The 26,290-nt window shown below is 37.5% G+C and overlaps 1 protein-coding gene across 1 annotated transcript in view; it reads left to right on the top strand.

Moving 5' to 3' along the window:
• The first annotated feature begins 241 nt into the window (after positions 1 to 241).
• LOC122815689 (copine-8) overlaps positions 242 to 26,290 on the top strand; it is a 3,116,673-nt gene continuing 3,090,624 nt past the window's right edge. Inside the window, exon 1 of the mRNA XM_044088391.1 lies at positions 242 to 489. Within this exon, the coding sequence (XP_043944326.1) occupies positions 290 to 489 (200 nt within the window). The 5' untranslated portion in view covers positions 242 to 289. The remainder of the gene's footprint in view (positions 490 to 26,290) is intronic.

Below are 26,290 nucleotides of genomic sequence, written 5' to 3'. Positions count from 1 at the left end.
AATAAAATAAATAACACTGCTTCAGGATTTAGCATCTAACCAGCGTGCGTCTTTGGCGCCTATGCTCTGTCTAGCACTGCTGGCTTGCTCGCTTGTTTTGGCTGCTGCTCGCTAGCGCTGCCTGACAGCAGCCCAGCCCCAGTCTTTAATTGGTGCTGGACAGCGACCAAGGTGGGTGTTCTACAGGCGACGTGTCCTCCATTTCCCAGTGACATCACAGAACTCCTGCCTGCTGCTGCCCGCCTCCTCCCAGCTCAGCTCTTGTGAGAGGAACTGCTTTCGAGCTCGCATGCTGTCGAGTGTAGCGGACTTCACTAAAAACCCGAAGCAGCCTGGGCTGCGGCCACTGGACTGCATGCAGGGTCTGGAAAAAAACTGGTATACGGACACTTGTAGCAGCAGCTTCAGGACTATGGCATGCATAGGAGATTTTGACCCTACCAGTGCCAGTATACCGGCCACCAAAGTGGAAATTACAGTATCCTGCAGGTAAGTTAGAGTCTGCTATTATAGGCAGCTCTCTATATATTTTTGTAATTAGTGTTGAGTAAATACACTGCGAGGGTAAGGTATGATACCCAGAAACATATCCTAAGACAAAAAAGGTCAAGTCTCCAACTGTCTTAAACACTACGCACTTTCTTGTGTTGAACTGCTGCTATAGTGCGAAATTTGAAGTAAGACATTCCTTACGTTCCTGGAAACAGTGGGTGTGTAAATAGTTTATGTGTAATTGCTAGTGTTGCAACTAGTAACAATGTGTTTTGAGGCGCTGCAGCTGAGTTACCAAAACAGAACTTTTAAAAGAATGCTATTCATATCTGTGCTACAGTGGAGCAGGCAGGATGTTCCTGTTCTCCACGCATGTGGCAGGGCAGGTTGTGTTGTACAAGAAGCACCCGTCTGCTTTTGTAGTCTGGAATGTTTTTAACTTATTTAAATGGAGCGCCTTACAGGAGCGCTTAAGTTGTTTCCCAAACTTGTTCACACTGAGGGCCAAAGTACTTAACCGTTTTGCGATGGCAAAACCTCAGTCCTCAGTTATTTCTGCTATTGCACAACTTTGATTGTTAATATATGATGATGCCAGCGACCAAAAGTGTTTGTTAAATAGTCAAGTTCTTTGCTAAGCAATGAATAAAGAAAATGCATATGAGATCTGTAACACCTGTGCTGCAAAACAGAACAATATCAAGTTATATTTTTGTCTGAAATGGAAATGTGATTGATAAATTAAAAGAGAGAACAATACACGCACGCACACACAAATAACACTGATTTTATGGATTTGGAGAATACGCAGTGAGCTGAGAAACTTCGCAGGTCAGTTAAGGAAGTGTCAGGAATACAAAATGCAAACGTGGTACTTCCGAGAAGTACAGAAAGTTGCTTTACTGGTTGTCTGGCACCATTCCCAAACGTAGTTCTCACAATCCACCAGTTTCTGTAAGTGCTTAAAAGTGGTTGTATAATTCACGGGCGATCTCTACTACAGATGGCGTGCTCATCATACACTATATATTCATGTGGATGGTTCTAATTCACTCGCCAATATACTGTATAAAAAGTAAAACTGTGTACAAATCAGTAAGGCAGAATTAAAAAAAAAACTCGCCATTGCTGCTTGTTTATATTTAGGTGATGGACTTGACTCATTTTCTGTCCCTATTTTGTGTAGTAGGCGTAATAAAGAAGTGTGTGTTTGTGTATTTGCTATTGTTGTCAAGTATGGTGTTTAGTTACAGCCGCCTATTATCCCGTAACAGTAAACAAAAATGTACACTTTTATGCTGCATTGACGATGAAGTGTTGCATTCTCTGCTGAAGTTACTGGAGCCACGTATTTTATAAACACAACATCTGTGGTAGCCAAAGATAACTAGATAAAATGCACAATTGTATTACTTCCATGTACGAGCAGATGAGTAAGATATGGTGTCAAACAGTAAATACAAGAATAAGTAAATAAATACTACGCACGTAGGTGGAAATAGACTTACTGTATTTACAAACGCATGTGAGATAATAACAGTTGCCTAAAATTAGTCATATAGCTCTGTGTTGCATTCAAATATATACTGGGACTGAAAACAAGAGTAACTATAGAATAGTTTGTCAACTGGATGATCACAGATTTTCAGTAGGTAGTTTAAAAAGGTGGCAGTCAATTTTACTCTTTTATCTTTGACTTAATTTTCCGAATGTTGTTTTTGTAAATGATGAGGGCAGTTGTTTACTAGTCTAGACTGACCTCTATTTCAGCTAAGAATTGTATGCACTTTTGATTGTTATCAGATGCTATAGTTTTATGGTTCTTTATGGAACTGTTTTGGAGAAAGTTGGCTGTAAAGTTGGTGTCAAGTGGACTGACAGTTGGAATGAAAGCTTAATAGTAATAAAGAGCATTTTAGAATGATCACCTTATGCAATCCTGTTTGGCTGCTATGGTATTCAGCTTTTTCTGTGACGTGCGTGGGCAAAACGAGATTGGTCTTGAGAGGCAAGGATCTGATGGGCAAGATACATAGAAACACCAATGTTATTAGCTTGTATTACAAGGTGTTTACTCATTCTAGCTCTTAAAACCCTCTAGACGACAGAAGAAAGGAATGTCTCGTGCTGTGATTTGATATATTAAGTGACACATTCACCATAATATATATTACTCCGGGGTCCAAAAACATTGTAAACATGTGTCCTCAATTCCATCAGTTATTTTGCATTTCAAGTTTCAGGTTTGATTATATGCCACACATTCTGGTGAAGAAATGCTGAGAAGAATATTAATGTGTAAGAACTGCTAGCAACATCCTCCCAAGTGTACATAACAAACACATACGTTTATTTATCTGTTTGCTTATTTATCATGCTGTTTTATTTCAAGTAGGTGGACTTGTCTGAAGAGCCTTTTCAGTCATGACCCAGGCCCTCAAAGGACAAGTACATTGTATAGATAAGACATTTGCAAGTTACAGTAAATTTAATTAGTTTGGGCGGCCACGGTGGTGCAACGGTTAGCATTGCCACCTCACCGCAAGAGATTTTCCAGTTCGATTCTCAGCTGGGGCGCCTTCTGCGCGGAGTCTGCATGTCCTCCCTGTGGTTGCGTGGGTTTCCTCCAGGTGCTCCGGTTTCCTCCCACATCCCAAAGACATGCAGTAGGTGGATTGGATACTCTAAATTGGCCCTAGGTGTGAGTGTGTATGTGCCTTCTGTGGAAGGCTGGGTGCTGGGCTGGCAACTCAACATTGTAAAACTCCACTGCCAATCATGAGCAGACAGATGATCTGCTGTGGCAACCCCTAACCAGGAAAAGCCGAAAGAAGAAGAAGAAGTAAATTATTTAGTTTGACTCTTCAACAAATATGAAAAAAAAAAATTGAGACTAGAAATTATCTTAATAGTACCCAATGTAAAAAAATGAAAAAAAATCATTAACTTTTTTTTGTGTATATTACACAATCTATTATTAGCTTCATTAGGATATCATCATTTATAAGTTGTTAAACCAGTCCATAGCAGTTTGCAAATGCATATTTCAGCAAGCTGGACTGATGAAAACTAAGCATGCATGATCATATGGTTGGAGTGCAGATATGACTGAAATCTCTTAGCATCTACTTGCTACTTCAAAATTTATCATACTAGCCTTAATTTGATTTAATGATGGATTTTACTAATATGTATTGTCTTCTAAATAAAGGAAGGCATAACTGCTATTAGCTGATGCTTATTCATAGATGCTATCCTGATATTTTCTCAGGCATGTCTTCTATTATTGTCTGATGTGGTCTTTGCGATGTACTCTTTTTCTCTGTATCTCTAATCTGCTATTCCTTCTTGATTCAGTGAAAATTTCAGGTATTGGTTATTACCAAAATCAGCAGCTCTGTGCTAGAACCATAGAGCTGAAGAAAATTTTGACAGTCAAGGTGCGTGTCAGAGTGGATTAATACATAATGGAGACAAAACAAGTTGTGTATTGGAGGACTGTTTAGTAACATTACCTTTTACAGTACTCAGCGAGCTTTAAAGAGGTGAAGTCAGTAATGGGTTTTGTTGTCAGACAAAAGTTTGTGAGCTGGTGTATTTACATTAATGACATTTTACACACTGAATGGCGGTGTTTAATAGGTCAAGTGCTGGATGTGAATTTTATTATAGTTGTTTTCTTATCAAGAAATACTAAAGAAAGCATAACAAAATGTAATTTTGTAATTGTTGAATAATTACAAAGCAGTTTGCTGATTTTAATACTGTACACCAAATGTTTCCTACTTGTGTCATGAAAACATTAAAAGAAAATTAGCAAAGCACTGCTTATCACTGTAACTTGATGGGCACACTGCTACTTATGATATTCGATACATCTGTCATTGTTTTACAGTACAAAATTTCTGTTACTTTGTACTATACCTACAAATCATTGTAGCTTTTGAATCACGTTGCCAATAAGATTTTGAATGTAATAATCTGTTGTGTTATCATGGTTGCTCTGTGCTTTTTGATTGTTCTGCATATTATGCCATGTAAAACTTTGAATATGGCTTTAATTTAATGATGGCTTAGCATAAGCATCCAGAGGTGGAAATGGCATGTTCTTCGAAGCCTGGGAAGAGTAGAGAAACATGAGGGTACACTGCAATTTATTAATAGAATTCCATGTCTGGACTTTAGCATTTGCTGTACATCAAGAAGTTATAGTGAATGTATAGATGAATATCAGTCGATCTGTACAGAATTATTGCACATGTGCCAGGGGTTCTGTTTTATGAAGCCAATTTCCTACACAAGACCTGATTTGCATTATTTAGGATAACTTAATAAATAGCGACTCTGTGCAGTAGCTGTGAAGTACATACTTGGTGAAGGGGCATGAGTTTAGACTATGCACTGTTAGTAATAGTGAATTGCTCTTGTTATGTGAGGTTCATAGCTTCATATGTTCATAGGTTTATACTAGGCTATCTGCCCTAAGGCATTTATAAGCCTAGCTCAAATTTTTGTGGCTTACGCCACCCCTTATATGAAAAAATACTGTGCCCATTAGTTTGTTGTGCCTCTGTCCAGCAGTGACACAGAGATGATTCCCGGGATAAACCTACGATCTCCCATCCACAGGTCAAGATTTCTCTTGAACAGAGCCAGCGAGGTGCTCTGCCTCACATGGATCGGGATTTTATTCCACAGCATAGGGAGTCTCTGAGTGATAAATCTATCCCTCCAGCACGTCCTATTTATATCTGTGCTAAGGTTTAAGTCGCTTGCTCTAGTGGTTTTGGTGGATTTGGATTTTTTGAGGTGGAGCATGTCCATTAATTCTGGGTTGGACATGGCCTTGTATGTCAGGCACATGTCACCTCTGAGCAGACGGTATGCAACTGAATAGAGCTGGAGTTTCTTCAATCTTGCAGCATATGACAGATTTTGGAGTCCCTTTATCCTTTTGGTGAGGCACTTTTGGGGTCTCTCCAATTGCTGCAGATGTCGGGTGAGATACATCCCGAATGGGGCATTGTACTCGATCATTGGTCTGATAAGTGAAGAGTACAGGGGAACAATGACCTCACTAGATCTGGATGTGAATCCCTTCATGATCAGGTGGGCAATGTAGAAGGTCTTTCTAACCACTTTAGCAATGTGAGTGTCAAAGAAAGGCCACTGTCAACCTGGGTCCCCAGGTCCCTGATAACCTCTTCTGTGCTTAGTGGATTGCTACCTATATGGTAGCTTGGGGTTACCTTGTTTTTCCCGAAGGGTATGACTATACATTTTTGGCGCTTAACTTCAGGCCATGGCTCTGGCACCAGCTATCTGTTTCCATGAGTCCCTTCTGAAGGATATCCGTGTCCGATGCACTTTCCACTATGGCCCAGTTTGCAGTCGCCTGCAAACTTTGTCAGCCAAAGTCCTCCCATGTTGGCCTGTACTTCTGAGAAGTAGATGCCGAACAATAGGGGCCAAGGACCGAGCCCTGTGGGACACCACTTGTGACCGGCTTGGAGTCTGACATAGCGCCATCAACTCTAACCCTGTGGGTTCTGTCCTTAAGCCAGTTTGCAACCCATCTTGTGACATATGGGTTTACATTTAAGCTGGTAAGTTTTTCTACAATACCAGTGGGGTATTGTGTCGAAGGCCTTTGCAAGGTCAAGGTAGGCTGTATGGACTGCCTTTCCTCATCAATGGCCTTGGTGACTGTTTCGAAGAAGTCGACCAAGTTCAAAAGGCATGATCTGCCCTTGACGAAGCCAAACTGGGTCAGGTCCAATGTCTGCAAGTCCCCTATATCTTTGTTTATGAGTTCCATTATGATCCTCTCCATAGCTTTGCAGACTAGACTTGTTAAGCTTATGGGGCGGTAATTACCAGGGTCCGTAGAGGCACCGCCTTTGTGGAGTGGGACCACAGTTGCCGTACGCCACTCCTTGGGCACGTATCCTGTGGTAAGGCTGAGATTAAACAGCTGCCTTATGTGCGGGTTTAATTCCTCATGTAGCTCATGTAGCACACAGCCGGGGACACCATCCGGTCCCATTGATGCTGTGTTTTTAGCTTTAGAGAGAGCAGCTTTCACCCGCGCATTTGAGATGTCTGGGAGGCTACACTCTGCTGGGATAGTTATCTCTCCTTTAGGGTCTGAGGTGGTCTTTGCACTGAACCTTTTTCTCAGTATCTCTAATCTGCTATTCCTTCTTGGTTCAGTGATTTTGTATCATTGTTGAATAATTCAAAGCAGTTTCTGAGTTTCTGTACACCCAGGTTCCTACTTGTGTCATGAAAACATTAAAAGAAAAATCACTGTAACTTTGCTACTTATGACATCTGTCATTGTTTTACAATACAAAATTTCTGTTACTTTGTACTATACCTACAAATCATTGTAGCTTTTGAAACACGTTGCCAATAAGAACATTTCTGTTACTTTGTACTATACCTACAAATCATTGTAGCTTTTGAATCACGTTGCCAATAAGATTTTGAATGTAATAATCTGTTGTGTTATGGTTGTTCTGAGCTTTTTGATTGTTCTGCATATTATGCCATATAAAACTTTGAATATGGCTTTAATTTAATGATGGCTAAGCATAAACATCCAGAGGTGGAAATGGCATGTTCTTCGAAGCCTGGGAAGAGTAGAGAAACATGAGGGTACACTGCAATTTATTAATAGAGTCTGGACTTTAGCATTTAGTAGTCATCAAGAAGTTATAGTGAATGTATAGATGAATATCAGTCGATCTGGTAAGAATTATATACGCATGTGCCAGGGTCTTGTTTTATGAAGCAATTTCCTACACAAGACCTGATTTGCATTATTTGGGATTGCCTGATCCATGCAGTCCTGGAGGACTGTAATAAGTACATACTTGGTGCCTTGTTATTTAATGTTTAAAGGCATGCATTCATTTTCTGTTTCTTTTTGAAAAGTGACATGATTAATCAGGTTTAGCTTGTCCATTGTAATATCTTTACTATGGGAGGTCCAAAACCATTTCAAAGGTTTGGCAATAGAGCAAATAAGTGTTGTTAGATTATCACAGCTTCTTTAATAACTGAAATAGTGCACCGAGGTTGAAGATGGAGCCACTTATTACAGCTGCTATCCTTTTCTCATCTTTTAGTGTTGGAACAACACTAACATCCATTTTACACTCATTTGGGTGGTGCCATATAAACATGATGCAGAAATACCACTCTGATTGAGTTTTGAAGTACTTCTACAGTCCATTTCATAAACTTCAAATAAATTGTTATACCACTAACAACCCCCTCATAACTGATTTCTGCATAAACTGGATGGCTGCATATGAAGTTATATGTTGCCTTTGCTAGCATATGATTCACACAGTAGTCAGTTGTCTAATTATACATAGTTTTGACCAGAGGGTAATTATCAAACAAATGTTTGACTTTTTAAATGAAAAACAACCTAAAATTCCAACTATTCTTGGCATACCCAAGATGTACAAAGATTATTTGTTGAACCCCCCCCCCCCATGACGCCTATTGCAACCAAAGTGCCCAAAATATATCCCTAGCCACCTATATTCACATAGAATTAAACCCATTTTACATGTGATGATTAAACATGTTGAGAGACTCCTGGGATTTTCTTGAGAAATCAAAGAATGATCTAGATGATGATGACCATATTTTTGCAACAATTGAATTTATAGAATTGTTCACAGTCATCCCTCACATTTTGGGGATGGAGTGATTCGAAGAAGCTGTGTGTACAACTGACTTCCTCTCTTCCAATGAAACCAAAATTGTGGTGGCACTAAAAAGGATTGTGTTAAAAAACAGTTACATTTATTTTGAAGGGAAAATTTTGCCACCAACTACAAGGAGTGGGTATGGGGTAGCAAACGCCCCACTGTAGATAGATTTAGTCTTATGGCTATGGAAGCAGAGATTTGTGTTTGACTTTGGTTACATCAAACTCTGGGCTTTTTACTCCCAGTTCTTTGATAATATTTGCATTTTATTTTATGGAAGTAATGACCAGTTACAAGAGTATCCAGACACTACCACCAATTTCCTTAGATTTTATTCGCTACTTTTCTGAAGCTGAACAACTTTTTTTATGAAATGATAATAAAATGATAATAAAAGACAGGGCAAATATGACCTATGCCTCAACAATGTACGGAAAACCCACATTCTCAAACTCCTACATGCGCTTATATGAGTAAACATCATTATATACAAAAAGGAGTTTAAGGAAGAAATGATATATTAAGTTGGCCTGGATTACATCCTTCTACAGATTGTTCCTTACAGAGACTGAGGAACTTACTAGGAGACTTCTGAAGAGGGGTTATACCCCAAACACGGTCAAGGAGATCCAATAAGAAATTCTGCAGAGGTTACAAAATATGTAGCATTGCTTGGCAATGGGATAACTAATTTATACAGCCACCCAACTGAAACACCCAATGGTAAGAACTTTGAGAAAGTGATTATTGTGAATTATGATTGTGAATCAGGGGCAACAAAAAAGAATTATGAATACCAACTGGAAATATTAATTCACTACCCAGAGGTAGAATAGAAAGTAGGTAATCAATTCACTTTTGTATACAAAAAGGAAAATAACGTCAAAGGGTATTTAGAAAGATGAACAATATATAACTGCACTATTAGAAGGAAGATGGAAACATGCAGGTATGGATTTTGCCAACAGTGTAAGACTGATCACTGGGGGAGACAGCACCCATTTAAGGACAAGACAGAGAATGATGAAATTGTTGCGATAAAGGTGCCTATGTCTTTCTTTCAATGTAGAAAAGACAGAGAGAATTTCTTTATAAAAAAATATCTGAACAGTCTAATGAAATCACCACAAAATGGGAGACTAATGAATTATATAGTCACATTATAAACTGCCACACTGATGATTTCCATTTCTGTATTCTCAGAGCAGTTCCCACTGATCCCATGTATGGACTTTGGGAACTGTGTCTTGACACAAGTGAACTAACATGGCAACATGACCTTGATACCACTAACCTGCCTGGGTTAAACAATTTTGCCTCCATTAGTAGTGCACTGAAACTCAGAGCTGCCAGACTGTGACAGATCTTGTTTTGGAGACACTTATAAATCAAGTTCATTCACAAAAAGTTTTACAATTCTTTAACCTTATCTATTTCACTAAATCTAGTTGTTTTAGGTTTATAGTAAGTGCTTTTAAATTTTTCAAACTTTTGCATTATTTACTATGTAGCAGTTGCATGTGACTTGTACTTCTTTTAAAGGGCCTGATTGAATTTTATCACTAATTCTGATGAAATCCTTTTATCGTGAATGAAAGCACTTGACAGTTTTGCTTTTGGTTAAATATTACAGTTTGAGAGCCTTCTTGTGGATCATTAGTGTAACTTGTTGGTTACACACGTGTATAGAGAGTATGCGACAGGCTAAAATTCTGGAACATTCTGCATATTGGTTGAAACTTCAGTAAGGATTGTACAGCAAGAAGAGCAGGAAACAGTAGGCAGTGAGGACAGTCTCAGTCTTGTAGATAATGATCTGTGGGAAGACCTGCTTGATTTAATAGTAATGGCCAGCCATATTAAGATAGATGAACAAACGTGACTACAGAAAGTGAATAAGACCCAAAGTGTTAGAAGACTGATAAAACAGAAGGACAGAGTAATTAAAACTATTAAGATAGAGTCATGTGATGCAACAAAAATAAACAGAATATACTAATGTGCAATGTAAGTACTAGCAGACAGAGTACTAGCACAAAAATGCAGAGGAAGAAAGGAAAGGAACAAGGACAATGCCACGATGAAAGCATCAAATACACTAAAAAAGCATAAAGCAGCTCAGACAAGAGTATGTATGAGTATTAGAATAGTGTAGAACAGGGAAGAGCTAATCAAAAATTCTAAGACAGATGTGGTAAAAGCAACACGGAGCATTGAAATATATCAGTATTTATCCTGCACCATTCCAATGTAAAAATATCAGCAAAAGTAGGAAAACAAATCTTAGAAGGCATTCAGAAAAAGTACAGAGGAAAATTACAAAACATGCATTTCATTGATGAACCTGCACAAGTTTTGTAGAGAAGTAGGAAAGAAAATAACAGTAATGGTAGGACCACAGAAAAGGTTTTAAGGGTTTGCAGAGACATACTTGCTTAGATATTTTTATGCATCAAGTAGTCTTAACAAGATGTTTTCTCACGTAGACAGCAAATGTTGGAGATGTGATAGGGAAGAGAGGGGAAACTGGGAGCCTGCTTTTTGGGACTGTAATAAGTTGTTGGATTTTAAAAATTCCCTATATAGTACTTTGACAGGAATGTTGTGGGAACAGATGACATTTATTTATTTATTTATTTATTTACTTTTGTTTACTGGGGTTGCATTTGCAGGTACAGCCCGGGTAAGTAGGATAACATAAGAAATGAACAAAACCTAATTATAGATACACACACACACACACACACACACACACACACACACACACACACACACACACACACACACACACACACACACACACACACACCTACACATATTTACAGATAAAGGAATGTACAAATAGGCATTTAGTTCAAGAAGCAGTTTACATTATAAAAGCATGTTTGGAAAAATGAAATTATGTGTAGCAGAGCTTTATGGATAAGATGTAGCCATAATGACCGAGATGGCTTGTGCAACAGGGATAGTAGGATCTCATTATGTAAACAGGTATGAAGCCATTAAAATAGACAAGTGGGAATAGTTGCAAGAAAGGATACTACAGGGACAAGACAGAGAAAAGGTGAGAGAGGCATGTAGAGGGAAGAGGAGTAGAAAGGAGACTTGTGAGAGAGATACAAAGAAAAGAGGGAAGTGGGGTGAATGACAGGTAGTAAGTAAGGGGATGACAAGATGAGATAAGGAAGGAGGAAATATAGATAAAGGGGTGTAAGAAAGCCTTAACTGAAGAAATGATTCTTTTGTGCTGGAACATAGGATAGAAATTGCCTAGATGTAGTGAGGCCGTACTACAGTTAATGCTAATGATGGTAAAAAAAGAACAATTACTAGAAACTGGAAATCAAAACCTAGACCAACCATAATAGAAGTTTTAAACATTGTAAAGGAGATAAAAGAACTGGAGGTGGGATCATTAGAAAAGGGAAGGAACAAATATGTGGGAATAATGCATGCAGCATAGTGCTTATGAGAAGAGGGAGGTTTAAGGGAAGGATCAGAGCCAGATCCAGCGCTATGTAACCTAGGCAGTTGCTAGGGTCTGCTGGCTTGTGGGGGTGGGGCCCATTGGTCTGGGGTGGGGCTACTATAAAACTTGCTTTCTTTTTAAGGATGCACACACAATGCATCCTTAGTAGCATCTGTGCATGCATCACATGCAGATTTAAACACTGGAACAGAGGGTGGGATTTTTGCTTTTGCCATTCAATTGAAAGAGATGAGTAGGTGCAAGATTTTTATGGAGAATTATGAGTGAACACAGAGAATGGAACAGGCTAGAGATGTGTGTGTGAGACTGTGTGCATAAATAAAATGCCCCAGTTAGGGATAGCAGTTGGTTAACTTATTCAGGCCCAAACCCTGTACCCTAATGTTAGGAGATTAGAGCCTGAATTCTCTACATCAGCTACCAAACTGTCATCGCCAGGGGCATTTTCAAGGACTGTTGAGTTTCTGTGCATTTTCAAAGAATGTTGAGTTCCAGTGCATTTTCAAGGACTGTTGAATTTCACGGGAAGACAAGTTTATTGTTGCTCTTGCTAAGTCTGTTTTCAGTGTGTAACTGTTTTATTTAGCAAATGGCCATCATCAGTGTTTGTACTATAACATTTGAAAGCAGTGTTATTAGCATAACAGGTAACTTACTTGCCTTTGATGCAGAAGGCTATGTGCTATACACCCAGACTATATAGATGGAGTGCTGATATTGCTGTGCCCTTTAAGGGAGGATTGGGGTGCTTTACTCCTGAGAGTGTCCACCTTTGGATGAGATGCCTAGTAACTATGAACCTGTGGCCAGTTTGACAGCCATTCAGTAATGCAATGCTACCAGCTTACTATTTTTTTTAAATGTAACATAAGCAATTTATTCTTCAAGGGCTGCAGACACTTAATTTGCACATGAAATACTGAAATGTAAAATTGTTTGCCAGCAGCAACCCGTTCATTAATTATAGCTCTCTTTAATGTGGAATTATTCAGATGACTTTTACTTTTGCAGAGATTATGTATATTGACTGATATTGTTAGATTGAGGTGTCATAAGTTTGAGGGGCTTTTTGTGGTTGAAATATTCTGTAATGGATAGCTTTGTCATTATCGGTCCATACATTTTGTTTTGTTGCTTACTGGAAAAATGTTCAAACCTACACATTTAAAACACTCTTTAACAAGTGGTGCTGTATTATACAAGGAATATAGTTTAATACAATTAAGATGGTGTACCAAAGAACACTTGCTTGTAGGCATGATCCTAAAATGTGTGCAAGGGGCCTGTGGTTTAAAATTAGATCAAAGGTAAACAATCTGCCACTGGCCAGATGCATTTTCTTTGAATCTGGGCTTCATTGCATGTGAGTTTCAAGGGCAGAAAAGCTTATTGTTCATGCTAAGTCTGCTTTCGTTGTTAGACTGTATTGTTAAGTGTTTGTGCTGTAAAATTTGAATTAAAAGTTTTAAATATCTCTAATCATTGTAGAAGTAAAAAAAGAAAACAGTACAGACACTGACAGTTATGAACAGTGTTTATCATAACTGGAGAGAAATCGCCAAGTAATGGGACACCAGCATGGTAGTGGTGATGGGGCTGCTGTGTGTTTGGGACCCTGAACTATTACCTTCTCTAGGGTCCTGTTTGACCATAGTCCAGCTTTGGTAAGGAAAGAACTGAGTAATTTATCTAATGCGTGAGTGAATTAAAATTGTTAATATGAAAATTTATGTTTACATTGCACTGAAATAATAATAATGAAAACTGTTACTATTGTTTGTTTTCTTTTCTATTAATATATATCAACTCATATTGCAACTTAAAATGCAATCTCTACAAGTTCTTAATTTGTAGTGAACCTCTAGTTTTGTAAGAATTTGTAAGCTACCTTGATATGAATGAAAGTGAGACATGTTGTTATGTACCACATGCATTATCTTTTATGTTTAGCTTAGCCTTTGCTTCTCTCCTTGTAATATCCCAAACTGAGATGTTACCATCCATTTCTGGGATTTCTAGAAACATTTTCACACAGGTACAACAGGGCAAAATGAGTGTTAGAATATATAGAGGTATGAGCTAAAATGTTTTTTTTTTTTTCCTGAGAGAGTTTTTTCATAAAGACTCTACACGTGAAAACAAATTTATGTGCATTCTAAAAAATATCAGCAGATTACTATGTGCTCCTTTAAAATAAAAAATAATAACCAGTCATAGTCAGCTAGCTTTTGCAAAACTGATTCAGCTGGAGAAAAAAACTTATTTTATAACTGGACCCCTGCCAGTACACAGATCTGTTCTGTTAGAGATGAGAAGTCATTTGGACATGGGTCTTGAATGCTGTGAGTGTGTTTCTTTGTGGATACCAGTTGGCATTCATATTGCTTAGAATAAATAGATTTTACTGGAGTGTAGTTTTCATCAGTCCCATAAGTGATAACAGAATAGATAAATTTGCTTCAAGCAGAGAGGTATGACTTTTCTGTCTTTGCTATAGTTTTTTTTTCTGACACTGAGAATAAGAGAAAGCTTGCAGTATATATGCCTCTCCACTCAATCAACATGTTCAACCTCAAACTGCCTTAATTATACATAAATATTTATTTATTTTATTTATTTACACTTTGTTGGCCAGGTTAGTCCCACTAGGCCAATGTCTTCTTTTCAGGGGAGACCAGAGATGGTATTCATTCTGATTAGAAGAAATTTGGCCAGGACACCAGAGATCTTCCCACTACTCTTTAGAAGTGAGGAAATGACACACTGCCTATAGTTGCTAGGTAGTGCCAGATGGCTGCTACTTCAGTTCAGGGAATTCCAAGATGGAGACGAGTGCACCAGAGCTGAAAAGAGGAGCAGGAGAAAACTTGCTGTAGGAAAGAAAAGTATATAAAATTACTGTAACAGAGTTGGAGAATGGAGGACTGCAAATACAAGTGCTGGTAGATTTAATGAACCAGTACACTGTGGTGGGTAGTGTATAAGCAGAAGTATAAAATATATTTATAAGTGAAAACAGTAAAAAAAAGGAAACATGATGAAATGTAAAGAAATGTTATGGAGGTATGAGAAAGAGAATAAGGAAGTGACATTTAAGGGAAATAGAAAACAGATGTATGAAAAGAGTAGAGAAAAAGCAAAAATGATGTTAAATAGGCAAAGTTTTTTTTTTCTGAAAGGAAAGAAAGAGGAGGTTTCCCCTTATTTATAAAGGGAAGTACAAAAGAGATGCTATCTTAGATGGTGGCAAAGGAGACACAAAACAAGCAAGAAGAAGTTATAGCAGTGGGAGACATCTTTTAGAGAAAATTTATGAAAAAAGAGGACATGGATGGGTAAGAAGAATAGAAATAAAAAAATGTGAAAAAGTGAGGATTTTTTAGAAAATGATATAACAATAGAACTAGAGAAGGTGATAAAAGAAGGTAAGAATAAATCATCACCAGGATTAGATGGAGTAAATTCTGATTATTATAAGGAAATGAATAAAGATGAAAGATAAACACTGAAAGATTGGATGAAGGAGCTGCTTTAGAATACTACATGGGTTTCATGATTTTTGGAAATTATTGTGACTGAGCTCAGCAAAGAAGATTTTAGACTACTAGTTTTTCTGTCTTTTATTTTTTTAAGGTATAATGGAAGAAGGTGCAGTAGAGTGATAAAAATTAATATAGAAAAAGGATGAAAGAAAATATAAAAAAATGGACATCTATAACACTAGGGGATATTGGCTATAAAATATTGATGAAACTGCTGTAAAAAGGATGGATAAAGTATTGGATGAGGTCATAGGAGAAGGGATTTCTGGTATAAAAGGATGAGAGGTGAAAGACATGTTAATTAGAGTAAAAGATGTAGTAAAGATGATACTGAAAAAAAACAAAAAACAAAACAAAGAAGTAAGAGTGACAGTATGTAACGTAGCTAAAGCCTGTGATAAAGTGAGCCATGAAACAATGTTGCAGATTTTAGAGACATATCACAGCAGAGAAAAAAATATTAATGTAATAAAAAATATTATGAAAATTCATGGGTAAAGTTATGGTAAATGGATGCATGGGAAACATAAGTATTAAGAGAGGAATAAAACAGGGTTGCCCCATGTGTATGTGCGTATTTGTATTAGTAATAAATGCAGTAACACAGACATGCCCATATATCATGAAGGAGGGAAGATATGAAATGGAAGGAAATGGTATATTTCCAATATGTGTGACCTATTGCAGATGATTTAGTTCTAATAACAAAATAATCGAAATGATGTTAATAACACCAGACTGCAGTTAAACAAAATGAAATGTAAGGAATTTGGTGAGATAAAAAATAAATGGAATATATTTCACAAGAAAGAAAATAAACCTTTTGGGAGTGAAATTTGGTTGCATGAAGGTCAAAGAAGAGAGAGATACTGAAAAAAAATGTCAGCTTTGTGGCAAAGTTTTTATTTAACATTTTAGTAAAATACATATATATTAGGAAAAATGTCATCTTTAGAGGACTTATATATGTTTCCCACACAATAGGAAAAAAGAGCCATTATAGACTTTTTTTAGCTTCATTTGGGGCTTAAGGCTGAAAAGGTGAAAAGACAGATCATTTATAAAAGGGAAACAAGTAAAATGTGATTTGAATTTAAAACAGCCAGTGGTGCATTTAGCATTTTTGTATTTATTTTGTGTAATGAGAAAGGTAAATAAAAGACAAAAAGAAATGATACGTTAGTTGCTATATGAAAAATGTTGAAGTGTAAGGGAAGGAAAAAAACAAGGAAAAGGATTTTTTTTTGGATTACCCATGGAAGGGATTAAAAGAAGATGAAAGGGCAATAAAAGACAGAAGAAAATGGTTTGAAATGTTTTATGAAGCAGAGGATTTTTTTTTGTGGAGAATTTTATTAGACAAGTTACTGGTGAAAGGGAATATGAAATATAAGGTGATGAAGGAAAGAAAATGTGCTGAGTGTTGTGAAGAAGAAAGAACAAAACATTATTTTTGGAATGCTAAAAGAATAAACAACTTTGGTAAAAATGAATATAGATGGGAAGGATTTATGTGTATAAATATTAATATGATATTATATGAGAAGTATGATACAGTAAAGAAATATGATTCTGATAAACTGGATAAAGTACTGTTTGTAACAATATGGGTGCTGTGGAAAAAAAGAGGTGAGCATTTGTTATATATAGCATGAAAATGGACAAGGATAATGTTTTAGCTGAAATAAGAACATAGTTTTGGAAGAAAGGTTGGGGAGATAAAGAGTAAATATAAAAGAATGCAAGCAAGAACTGTTTTAGTTAAGTTTGTTTTTGTTCATAACTTTTTAAGTTGTTGTTGTGTCTTTCGGCTTTTCCTGGTTAGGGGTCGCCACAGTGGAACTCTTTTCCGCTAATGATTGGCAGTAGATTTTTACATGCCGAGTTGCCATCCCTGACGCACAACCTTCAACGAAGGTATGCCCATTCATGCATGTCTCCACACAGAAGACACTTTAGCTGAGAATCGAACAGGACAGCGTCTAATTGTGAGGCGACAACGCTACCGCAGCACCACCATCGCAGTGCGAATGTAAAAAATAAGTGTGCAAATACTTGATGTAAAGTTTCTTTATATAGTATAAAATAAATGCAAGTATAATAAATCATTCCCTAATCTTTTTGATAAATGTTATGGGATCTTTTGTATCCACTTGAGCTACTGCCAACTCAGGCTAATGGAGCCTCGGTTTAATAAGTTATCTAAAAGACAGACTGCAGTAAATGAGAACACTACCCATTTATGGATCACCCCATTCAACCAAAAATGCCTTAATTATTCAGAAATGTATTTTGATGATCAATATATGGATTAAGTTATTTTGATAACAGTTATGTTGAGACACTAAAAATGGGATGCAATAACTTGCAACTGTATAACACCTGCAGGAGCTGTGCAGGTTCATGAGACTGTCCTAATATCATCACCAGCCAGGAGTCCATAAAAATATTGATCACTGTATAAGGAATGTGCAGTGATGTATAAGGAATGTGCAGTGATGTATAAGGAATGTGCAGTGATGTATAAGGAATGTGCAGTGATGTATAAGGAATGTGCAGTGATGTATAAGGAATGTGCAGTGAAGGGCTGGGACTGAAATGAGTGTGATCTGAAAGATGAAAGAAGGGTGAGGAGATGATGTGAACAGTTTGCTTGTGCTGCACTTATAGCTTAGGGGAAAAAAAACTTAAACATCCTGGTTGTTGTCCTTTCTGACCTGAGACTGGTTTGAGAGAATTACTTATTTTTTTTCTTTGCAATTAGGTGGAAACCTAAGACCACAAATGACAGTTTTTGTAATCAATCCAGACCTGTATTAACCAAAAACATAACACAAGTATGAAGAATCATACGAATCGTACTTTTATACAAATACTTCAGATATTAAGGACAAGTGGAGGTATCAAAAATAATTTTGTCACACTTATTTAAAGCAAATACCAGAGAAAAGAAAGAAAGAAGACCTCAAGCAATTCAGTAGCTGCTGTTTTCTTACAAATTAGGTGTATAAAATGGAAGAATTTTTTGTACTAGAGTTTGGTACGAGAGCAGAAATATATTAGTAAATAAAGAGAAGTGCACTGCTATATTATTTGGGTGCAATATGGACTGAATATGAGAAATTCAAGTGAGAGAAACAGAAAAAAATGAAATTCAAGAACTGATACTTGTGGCATGCCTTTTATTATGTGCGCAGAAAAGAGTGGATTTTCCACTTTATCTCACTCACTTTAAATTACTGTCTTTCAAGGCAATTTGTACTGTCCCATGAAAACCCATGATAACCTGTTTTTAACAAGGTATGGAAAAGTTAACTATGGTCTACCATATCAAATGCTTTTGTCAGATCAATAAATAATGCTTCTATGTGGAGTCAATAAGAACAGAACCTGTAAATGTTCAAATTGTAGATATTGTATTGTTTTTGGAAACCATACAGCATTGCGTTCATAAGCCTCATTTTCTACATCTTCCCCAAACTGTTATTGTGTAAGTTTCCTTATCAGTCTGACAAATATGAACAGTATAAAGGTATGCCAGAAGATTGATATAAACTTCAGTGGTCCGTTAATTCCAGAGTATGTGTATGACCTGGTAGAGCTAGGCAGTTTGAAAAGAATGGAATGGAAACAAGGGGTTTAGTAAAGCAAGTATGAAGATTCTTTAGTGCTTTTCCTGGCATGATCCAGATACTGACTCAGGAGAATTTTAATGTAGCCCTTAGTTTCTGTTAAGTAAAAAAGGAGGCTGTTGTGGACAGAAATTACTTAGTAAGATATTAGAGAATTCCCTTTTCCGCAACCACTGTAAGATAATTAGCATGAATTCTCAAGAAAAGTGAGGCATATTTTTGCTGCAAGCCAGATCTACCAGAGAATGTGTTAAGTTCTTACCATTTTTTTTTGTTAAGTTGCCCACTGATGTGCTTTTTTACATTGAAGATGAGTATTTCCTTTCTCTTAATGGCCTTTTTAGTGGGTCTATATTATGTGATCGAAGAATCTCTTCTTCGAACACAATAATCAACACATATGTATAACGCGAATGGCCACATCGTCAAATTTTTTCCTCAGGAAAAAAATGAATGTGGCCGTAAAATAAAAAAGCAAACTTTAAAACACTAATCAAGTGGGGGGCCTCACCCTCCCACAACCCTCAATGTGGGGGGCTGTGCTCCCCACACCCCCTTACTAAATATACCAACTCCAAGATTGCTCTACATCAAAAAAAAGGGCAATTCCCGATAACGACCAACTGAATTTTTTCCCAAGGAAAAAATTTGAGGACGTGGCCATTTACGGTTTACAGCGTTCACTGTATATGTGTCGATTATTATGTATTCGAAGAAGAGATTTTTCGATCACATAATATAGACCCCTTTTTGGTGATATAAGGATTACATATGGGCAAATCTATACTAAGTCTTTAGGCAACTGTTAAACACTTAACAAAAACATGGCCAAGCAGTGTAAAGAAAAATGCAGAATGATTTGTTTTAATTGCACATTATGTAAACCTAAACCTCCCACTAAACATAGACAGCTACATGTCAACAAATAGCAGTCCACGATAATAACACATACAGATTTAAGAGTAAACCAAGCCAGACCTGAAAGTGTATAACGCAGATATTTTACATGGCAGGTCCAAAAACATGCTAGACATTGGTGATTCCATTACATGCAAAATGTATGCATACCTCACCGCGCCTTGCAAGGAGTTTGGGACAGTATTATGCTTGCCTGGAGCGAAAATTAGGAGCATCTCAACTAGATTAAAAGTGTCTAAGGATAACCTCTCTCTTGGATGTTAAGGAGGATATGGTGACATTTGTTGAACTCCTTAGCAAGCATGACAACACATATCTGCTTATAGAAATCTTTAAGCCACTTCACCCAGCATGAGCTCATCATGGCAAAAGTTTAATATTCAATCAGTGGCTAAAAGTATGGTGCCCCAGAGGATGGATTCAGTGGCTGTCAGCTTGGAATCAGATGTGCAGTCAGGTAAATTGCTCTGCACTTGAAGGATTTCACCTCTCTTTCAAATACTGGACATGAGATTTTCCATGTCTGTATTGTCTTTTTAGATATGTCTAAATTCCAAAACAAAAACTAAAGAAGACAAAGAAATCAGAGGAGACCGTAGCTTTGAAAAATGTTGGAAGTCTTAACAATAAAATGGTTGAGTTTGAAGTTTTCCTTCACTTGAATGATGTCAATGTCTGTGGCATTACTGAAATCTGGCGTAACTAGCCAAAATGCATATCATACATTCCAGGATGTACTTCTCTTCCATTATTGGACAGCCAGTGGAATAGGTGGTGGTGGTGACTCAATAGTTGTAAAAGATGATGAAAAATCCAGAAGCCAAGAAAACAACCCAGGAATATAAATTGTTCACACTGTAAATATCTGTAGCCGTAAATGTAATATTAGAAGAACCTGCTATACACTATCTATATCTGCTAAAGAGCCTGAAGGTTTCTTCACAAAATTCCAAGACATAAAGTCAGTGATGTTGTGGGAGATTTTAACTAACAAGACACTGAAAAGATAAAACAGATAGGTAAATATGCCAAAATATTAATGAAGCATATCAGTCAGTACAGTTTGGAAAAATAGTAGCAAATGGAGCTAGGCGTGATTGTATCTCTGCTGTAATACTGACAAATCTGAGATCTTTCTGATGATTACCCATGGTTGTAATGTCATTAATCAGCACAGATCACAATACCATAATCTTGTTGCCCACTGCATTCTAGAACACCGGGGAAGAATGCAAGAACTGTGGACTGCGGGTATAATCAAGTGAGGGGGTAGTATAGATTACACTGTGTGCTTTTAACAGTAATCCCTTTAATCTTAAAGTATGGTAAAATAACAACAATACTGGACTGTGTGTATGTATGCTTTGCTTCCTCAGATTTATAGCTCTGGCTAGAGCAATTGTGTGTGCTCCTTGATGGGTTTGCACTCCCAGAGTCCCATTTTTAAGTGCAGTATTTCTGAGCTTTCCGTCAGTTGTAGCTCCAGAGCTGGGTGAGCCAGTATAAACAACTTACTGTCATTACTTCTAGCTGGTTGATCTAGTGCCTGGGTCCACTGGTGGAAACCAGGTCATCCGGGCTGCAAAATCTCTAAGTCGCATAACTGATTAGATAGCATTATCTTTTACCCAAGAGTAAACCCAAACTCAGTAATGAATAAATCATCCTCCCTAGACATTAGCAGTGGGAACCATGATGCAGTAAAGTATGTATTTATGAAGAGAGGTTGGAATGCTGTCCTCAATGACCCTAATAAATCTTATTGGGATTCTATATGTAGCTTCTCACATATTGTTATCTCCACTGTATCTATCTTGCTTACTCATCAGTGGCAGACTCTTGTTTATGTCTTACTGTTGTTTATGTTCTCTCTTAAAGAAATACTGTGACTGTTTACAAAACTTGTTTATTCTAAACCTGTAACATTGAACTGAACTTGAATTCTATCCTTATTAATACATGTGAATAAGTAATTAAATAAATAAAATAAATATAATTAACTTTTCCATTCCAGAGTATATACTGCTAAGATGTAATTATGCAGGTGAATTTAAAAAACAAACAAACTTTGGTGCAGTAGTGGAACTAAGACAAATAATTGAAACAAGTAAGAAATTAGTTTTCAAAAATTACCCCCAAATCTAGACTAAATAAATTAAAGAAGCTACTTATTCTAATAAACCTTGCAGCCTGATATCAAAGGTTAGGCTGAGTGATTTATAAATACTGTGCTAAGTCCCACAAGTAATTTTGTGCACTGTTGTTTGTACACAGTCACAGTGTTATTACATTTCATAAAAGGAGATTGGACCGATGTCTGCCATGCTTATCATAAGACATATGTCTTTGAATAGTGCTGAATCCTTCTAGATGTTTGTACACTGAGCACATGTCACAGTATGGCAACAGTACTCCATGATGCAGCTTACCACATCAACATACCTTCCCCTAGACATCTGCACACTGAACCACAAACCAGTACAGTTGTTCAGCCCAACTCACCAACCCAAGCAATAGTACTGCCACCTGTTCCTGGCCATTACAGATCTGGCCATCATCAGTTCACTCAGTTGCTGTGAGTGAGAAAGGAAGGCAAAGTGGTATGTTTGTTAAACTTTGTTTAGGTTTAGGAAACCTGACCAAAGAACTGTGGCTATGCTAGCTTATTAAGGATCCCCTCAGATGGAATTAATGTGTGTACCTGCAGTACATTCTGTTGTGTGGCTCAAGCTAATTATACTGTTATCCTCACTGGAAAGGTGCATTGCTAGCCTTGGAATGAGTATGCTGAGGGAACTCTTATGCAGAATGCAAACCTGAAAGGTGTCATAACCCTGCTTGTGAATATGATGATCCCTGGACTTGGCTATACTTATCCCCTTGGTTGGTAGCTGTAACTAGCCCATTACTGATATGATCAGCCCTGGACCTGGCTATACTTATTCTCTTGGTAGGTAGCTGTAACTATTCCATTACTGATATTATCATCCCTGAACCTGGGTATACATATCCCCTTGGTAGGTAACTGCAACTAACCCATTACTGATATGATCATCCATGGACCTGGCTATACTTATTCTCTTGGTAGGTAGCTGTAACTATTCCATTACTGATACTATCATCCATGAACCTGGGTATACATATCCCCTTGGTAGGTAGCTGTAACTAACCCGTTACTGATATGATCATCCCTGAACCTGGCTATGCTTATCCCCTTGGTAGGTAGCTGTAACTAACCCATTACTGATATGATCATCTCTGGACCTGGCTATACTTATCCCCTTGGTAGGTAGCTGTAACTAACCCGTTACTGATATGATCATCCCTGAACCTGGCTATGCTTATCCCCTTGGTAGGTAGCTGTAACTAACCCATTACTGATATGATCATCTCTGGACCTGGCTATACTTATCCCCTTGGTAGGTAGCTGTAACTAACCCATTACTGATATGATCATCCCTGAACCTGGCTATGCTTATCCCCTTGGTAGGTAGCTGTAAATAACCCATTACTGATATGATTGCCCCTGGACCTGGCTATACTTATCCCCTTGGTAGGTAGCTGTAACTAACCCATTACTGATGTGATCATCCTTGGACCTGGCTATACTTATCCTCTTGGTAGGTAGCTGTAACTAACATGTTACTGATATGATCATCCCCGAACCTGGCTATTCTTATCCTCTTGGTAGGTAGCTGTAACTAACCTGTTACTAATGTGGTCATCCTTGGACCTGGCTATACTTATCCCCTTGGTAGGTAGCTGTAACTAACCCGTTACTGATATGATCATCCTTGAACCTGGCTATACTTATTTTTATTTATTTTTATTTATTTTTATTTTATTTTACATTTGTTAACCGGGCTAGTCCAACTGGATACATGTCCATTTTCAGTGGAGGCCCGAGGAGAAAAGCTCCACTATCTAATGCATAATAACAAAAATACATTCAAAGTACATAGGTAATTTAAGACACAACTAAAACAGGCATTTAAAATTACATAGGGAATTAAGACACAAGTAAAACAGGCATATAGGCTTTCCTTTCAGTAAGTTCAAAAAGGTGAATACAGAGACTATCAAATTTCTACAGTACAGGTCAAAGTACATAGGTAATTTGAGATTCAACTAAAACAGGCATTCATAATTACATAGGGAATTTAAGACGCAACTAAAACAGGCATTTAGGCTATCTTTTCAGTAAGTTCAAGAGGTGAAAACAGAGACTATCAAATTTCTTCAGTACAGGTATATAAAATGTGAGACAGAAATAATTAAGTAGTTTAAAAGCAAAAGATAGAGTTACTAGAAAGTTTTAGTTTGAAGTTGAGGGAGTCAATTTCATAGGTAGAGATGAAAAATAAAATGGAGAAATAGAGTTGGGAGACAGTGCAAAGGATGCAGGAGAAGGTAGGAGGTACGTGATCAGCTAGGGTTATTGCAAGAGCAAAGCCAGTGATTGGTTAGAAAATGTTTCAGTTGAGTTTTAAATAGTGTGATAGAAGTTTGGGCTAAGAGGTCTGTAGGAAGTTGATTCCAAATTTTACCAACTGAGTTGGAAAATATAGAGTCACCTGCTGTATTCTTTGATAGAGAGGTTTGAATCAGTATTTTATTGGAAGAGCGTAGGGTTTTTAGGTTGTTATAGGGTTTTATCAGGGTGGAGAGCATTGGTATCTTTTCTGGGTGGTGAAGGGCTTTATGGGCAGTTGTAAGCTGATAGTATTGAATTAGGTGAGGTAACTCCAGCCACCCTAGGTTAAGGAGGTTCAGGCAGTGATGTGTTTTATATGGAGAGGCAGTGGCAAATTTGGCAATGTTGTTATAGGCTGTTGTAAGCCTATTGATGTTATGTTTAGAAAGATTAGTATATATGGGGGATGCATATAGTAGAGTAGAGATAAGATATGTTCTGGCTATGGTAGTTCTTGCTTCAGGAGTTAAGAAAGATTTGATTCTGTAGAGAGAACCTAATTTTTTGTTAGTTGCTTTTATGATAGAGTTGATATGAAAATCAAATTTTAGTAGGTTGTCGATAGTAACTCCTAGAAGTTTGGTTGTTTGGTCAGAAGAGATAAGGTGCCATTGTTAGAAGTAAGTGTGAAACTAATAGGGGGAGACAGGTGTGTGGGTGAGAAGAGGAGAAGTTTAGTTTTCTTAGGGTTTAAGAGAAGGCAGTGATTGGAGAACCATTGTTCTATGGTGGTAAAAGTTTTTTGAGTAAGTGAGTGGAGGTCAGCTTGGGTTGTGGCAGAGCAGATGATGGTGGTGTCATCGGGCGTACTGAATGCAAGTAGTTAGTGGGGTGGCTAGATACAGGTCGTTAATAAAGATGGAAAATAAAAGAGGACCTAAGATGGAGCCCTGAGGTACTCCTAAAGTGGTAGGGAGAAGTTCGGAAAGATTGTTGTTCCATAAAACAGCTTGTTTCCGATTCTGAAGATAGGAAGTAAACCAGCTTAAAGCAAGATTATTGAGAGAGAGAGATTTTAAACAATGTAGGAGGAGTTGGTGATTCACCATGTCAAAGGCTTTTGACAGGTCTACAAAGAATGCAGATGAAAGAAGATTGTTATTCCGGTTTATATTAATGGAGTCTATGAAGGATAATAAGGCTGTTGTGGTGCTATGGTAGGGACAAAAGCCATGTTGGCAAGTAGCTAGAAGGTTATTAGATAGGAGGTGATTTAAAAGCTGTTTGTGGATGCATTTCTCCATTATTTTAGCAATAAGAGATAACAGTGCTATAGGGCGGTAGTTCGAGTACTCAAATGAATCGCCCCCTTTGAAGAGAGGGATGATGTGGGAGATTTTCCAGAGTGAGGGTATAGTACTTTCTTTTATGGTTCTGTTGATTAGAATAGAGATAGGGTAGGCAATAGCTTTAGCACCTAGCTGGAGACATTCCGCTGGCAATTTGTCAGCTGAGGGGGTTGAGGGTTTGAGTTTCTGAAGTAAATTAAGAATATAGGAAGTAGGTATGGGTTTAAGTTGAAATAGAGGTGGAGTGCAGTTAGTATTACCTAGTAAAGAGGGGTCAGGGCTTTGTTGGTTGGCCAGTTTAAGTATGGTTGAAGTAAAGAAGTTATTGAATGCGTTAGCTGTTGTTAGGGAAGAGTCAGGGCAGGAGCCTAGTGGGTTGGGGGTTTCAACCTTGCCAGGGGATAGTAGTGAGTTAATTGATTTCCAAAATTTTTGTGGTTGGCAGTGGGAGGATTGCTGTAGCTTGGTGTAATAGTTCCTTTTATCTTGTTTGATAGCAAGCTTAGTCTTGTTCCTTTTTGTTTGAAGCTAAGGTGATCAAAAGAGTCTTTCGTGGTTCTCCATTTAGTCCAAGCTTTATTCTTACTAAGGATAAGTTGTTTGGTGTTGGTTGTTAGCCATTGAGCTGTCTTAGATTTCATTCGTATAGAACGGATGGGGCATGATGATCGAGAATAGTAAGAAAGGTATTATTAAAGTGGTTAACAGCTTCATCTATTGGGA

The sequence above is a fragment of the Protopterus annectens genome, chromosome 11.part0 (genome assembly GCF_019279795.1).
Source record: "Protopterus annectens isolate FY-2018-M chromosome 11.part0, PAN1.0, whole genome shotgun sequence".
Classification (NCBI taxonomy): Eukaryota; Metazoa; Chordata; order Ceratodontiformes; family Protopteridae; genus Protopterus; species Protopterus annectens.
Note: the sequence above shows the minus strand (reverse complement) of the source record. Positions and strands in the feature narration are given on the sequence as shown.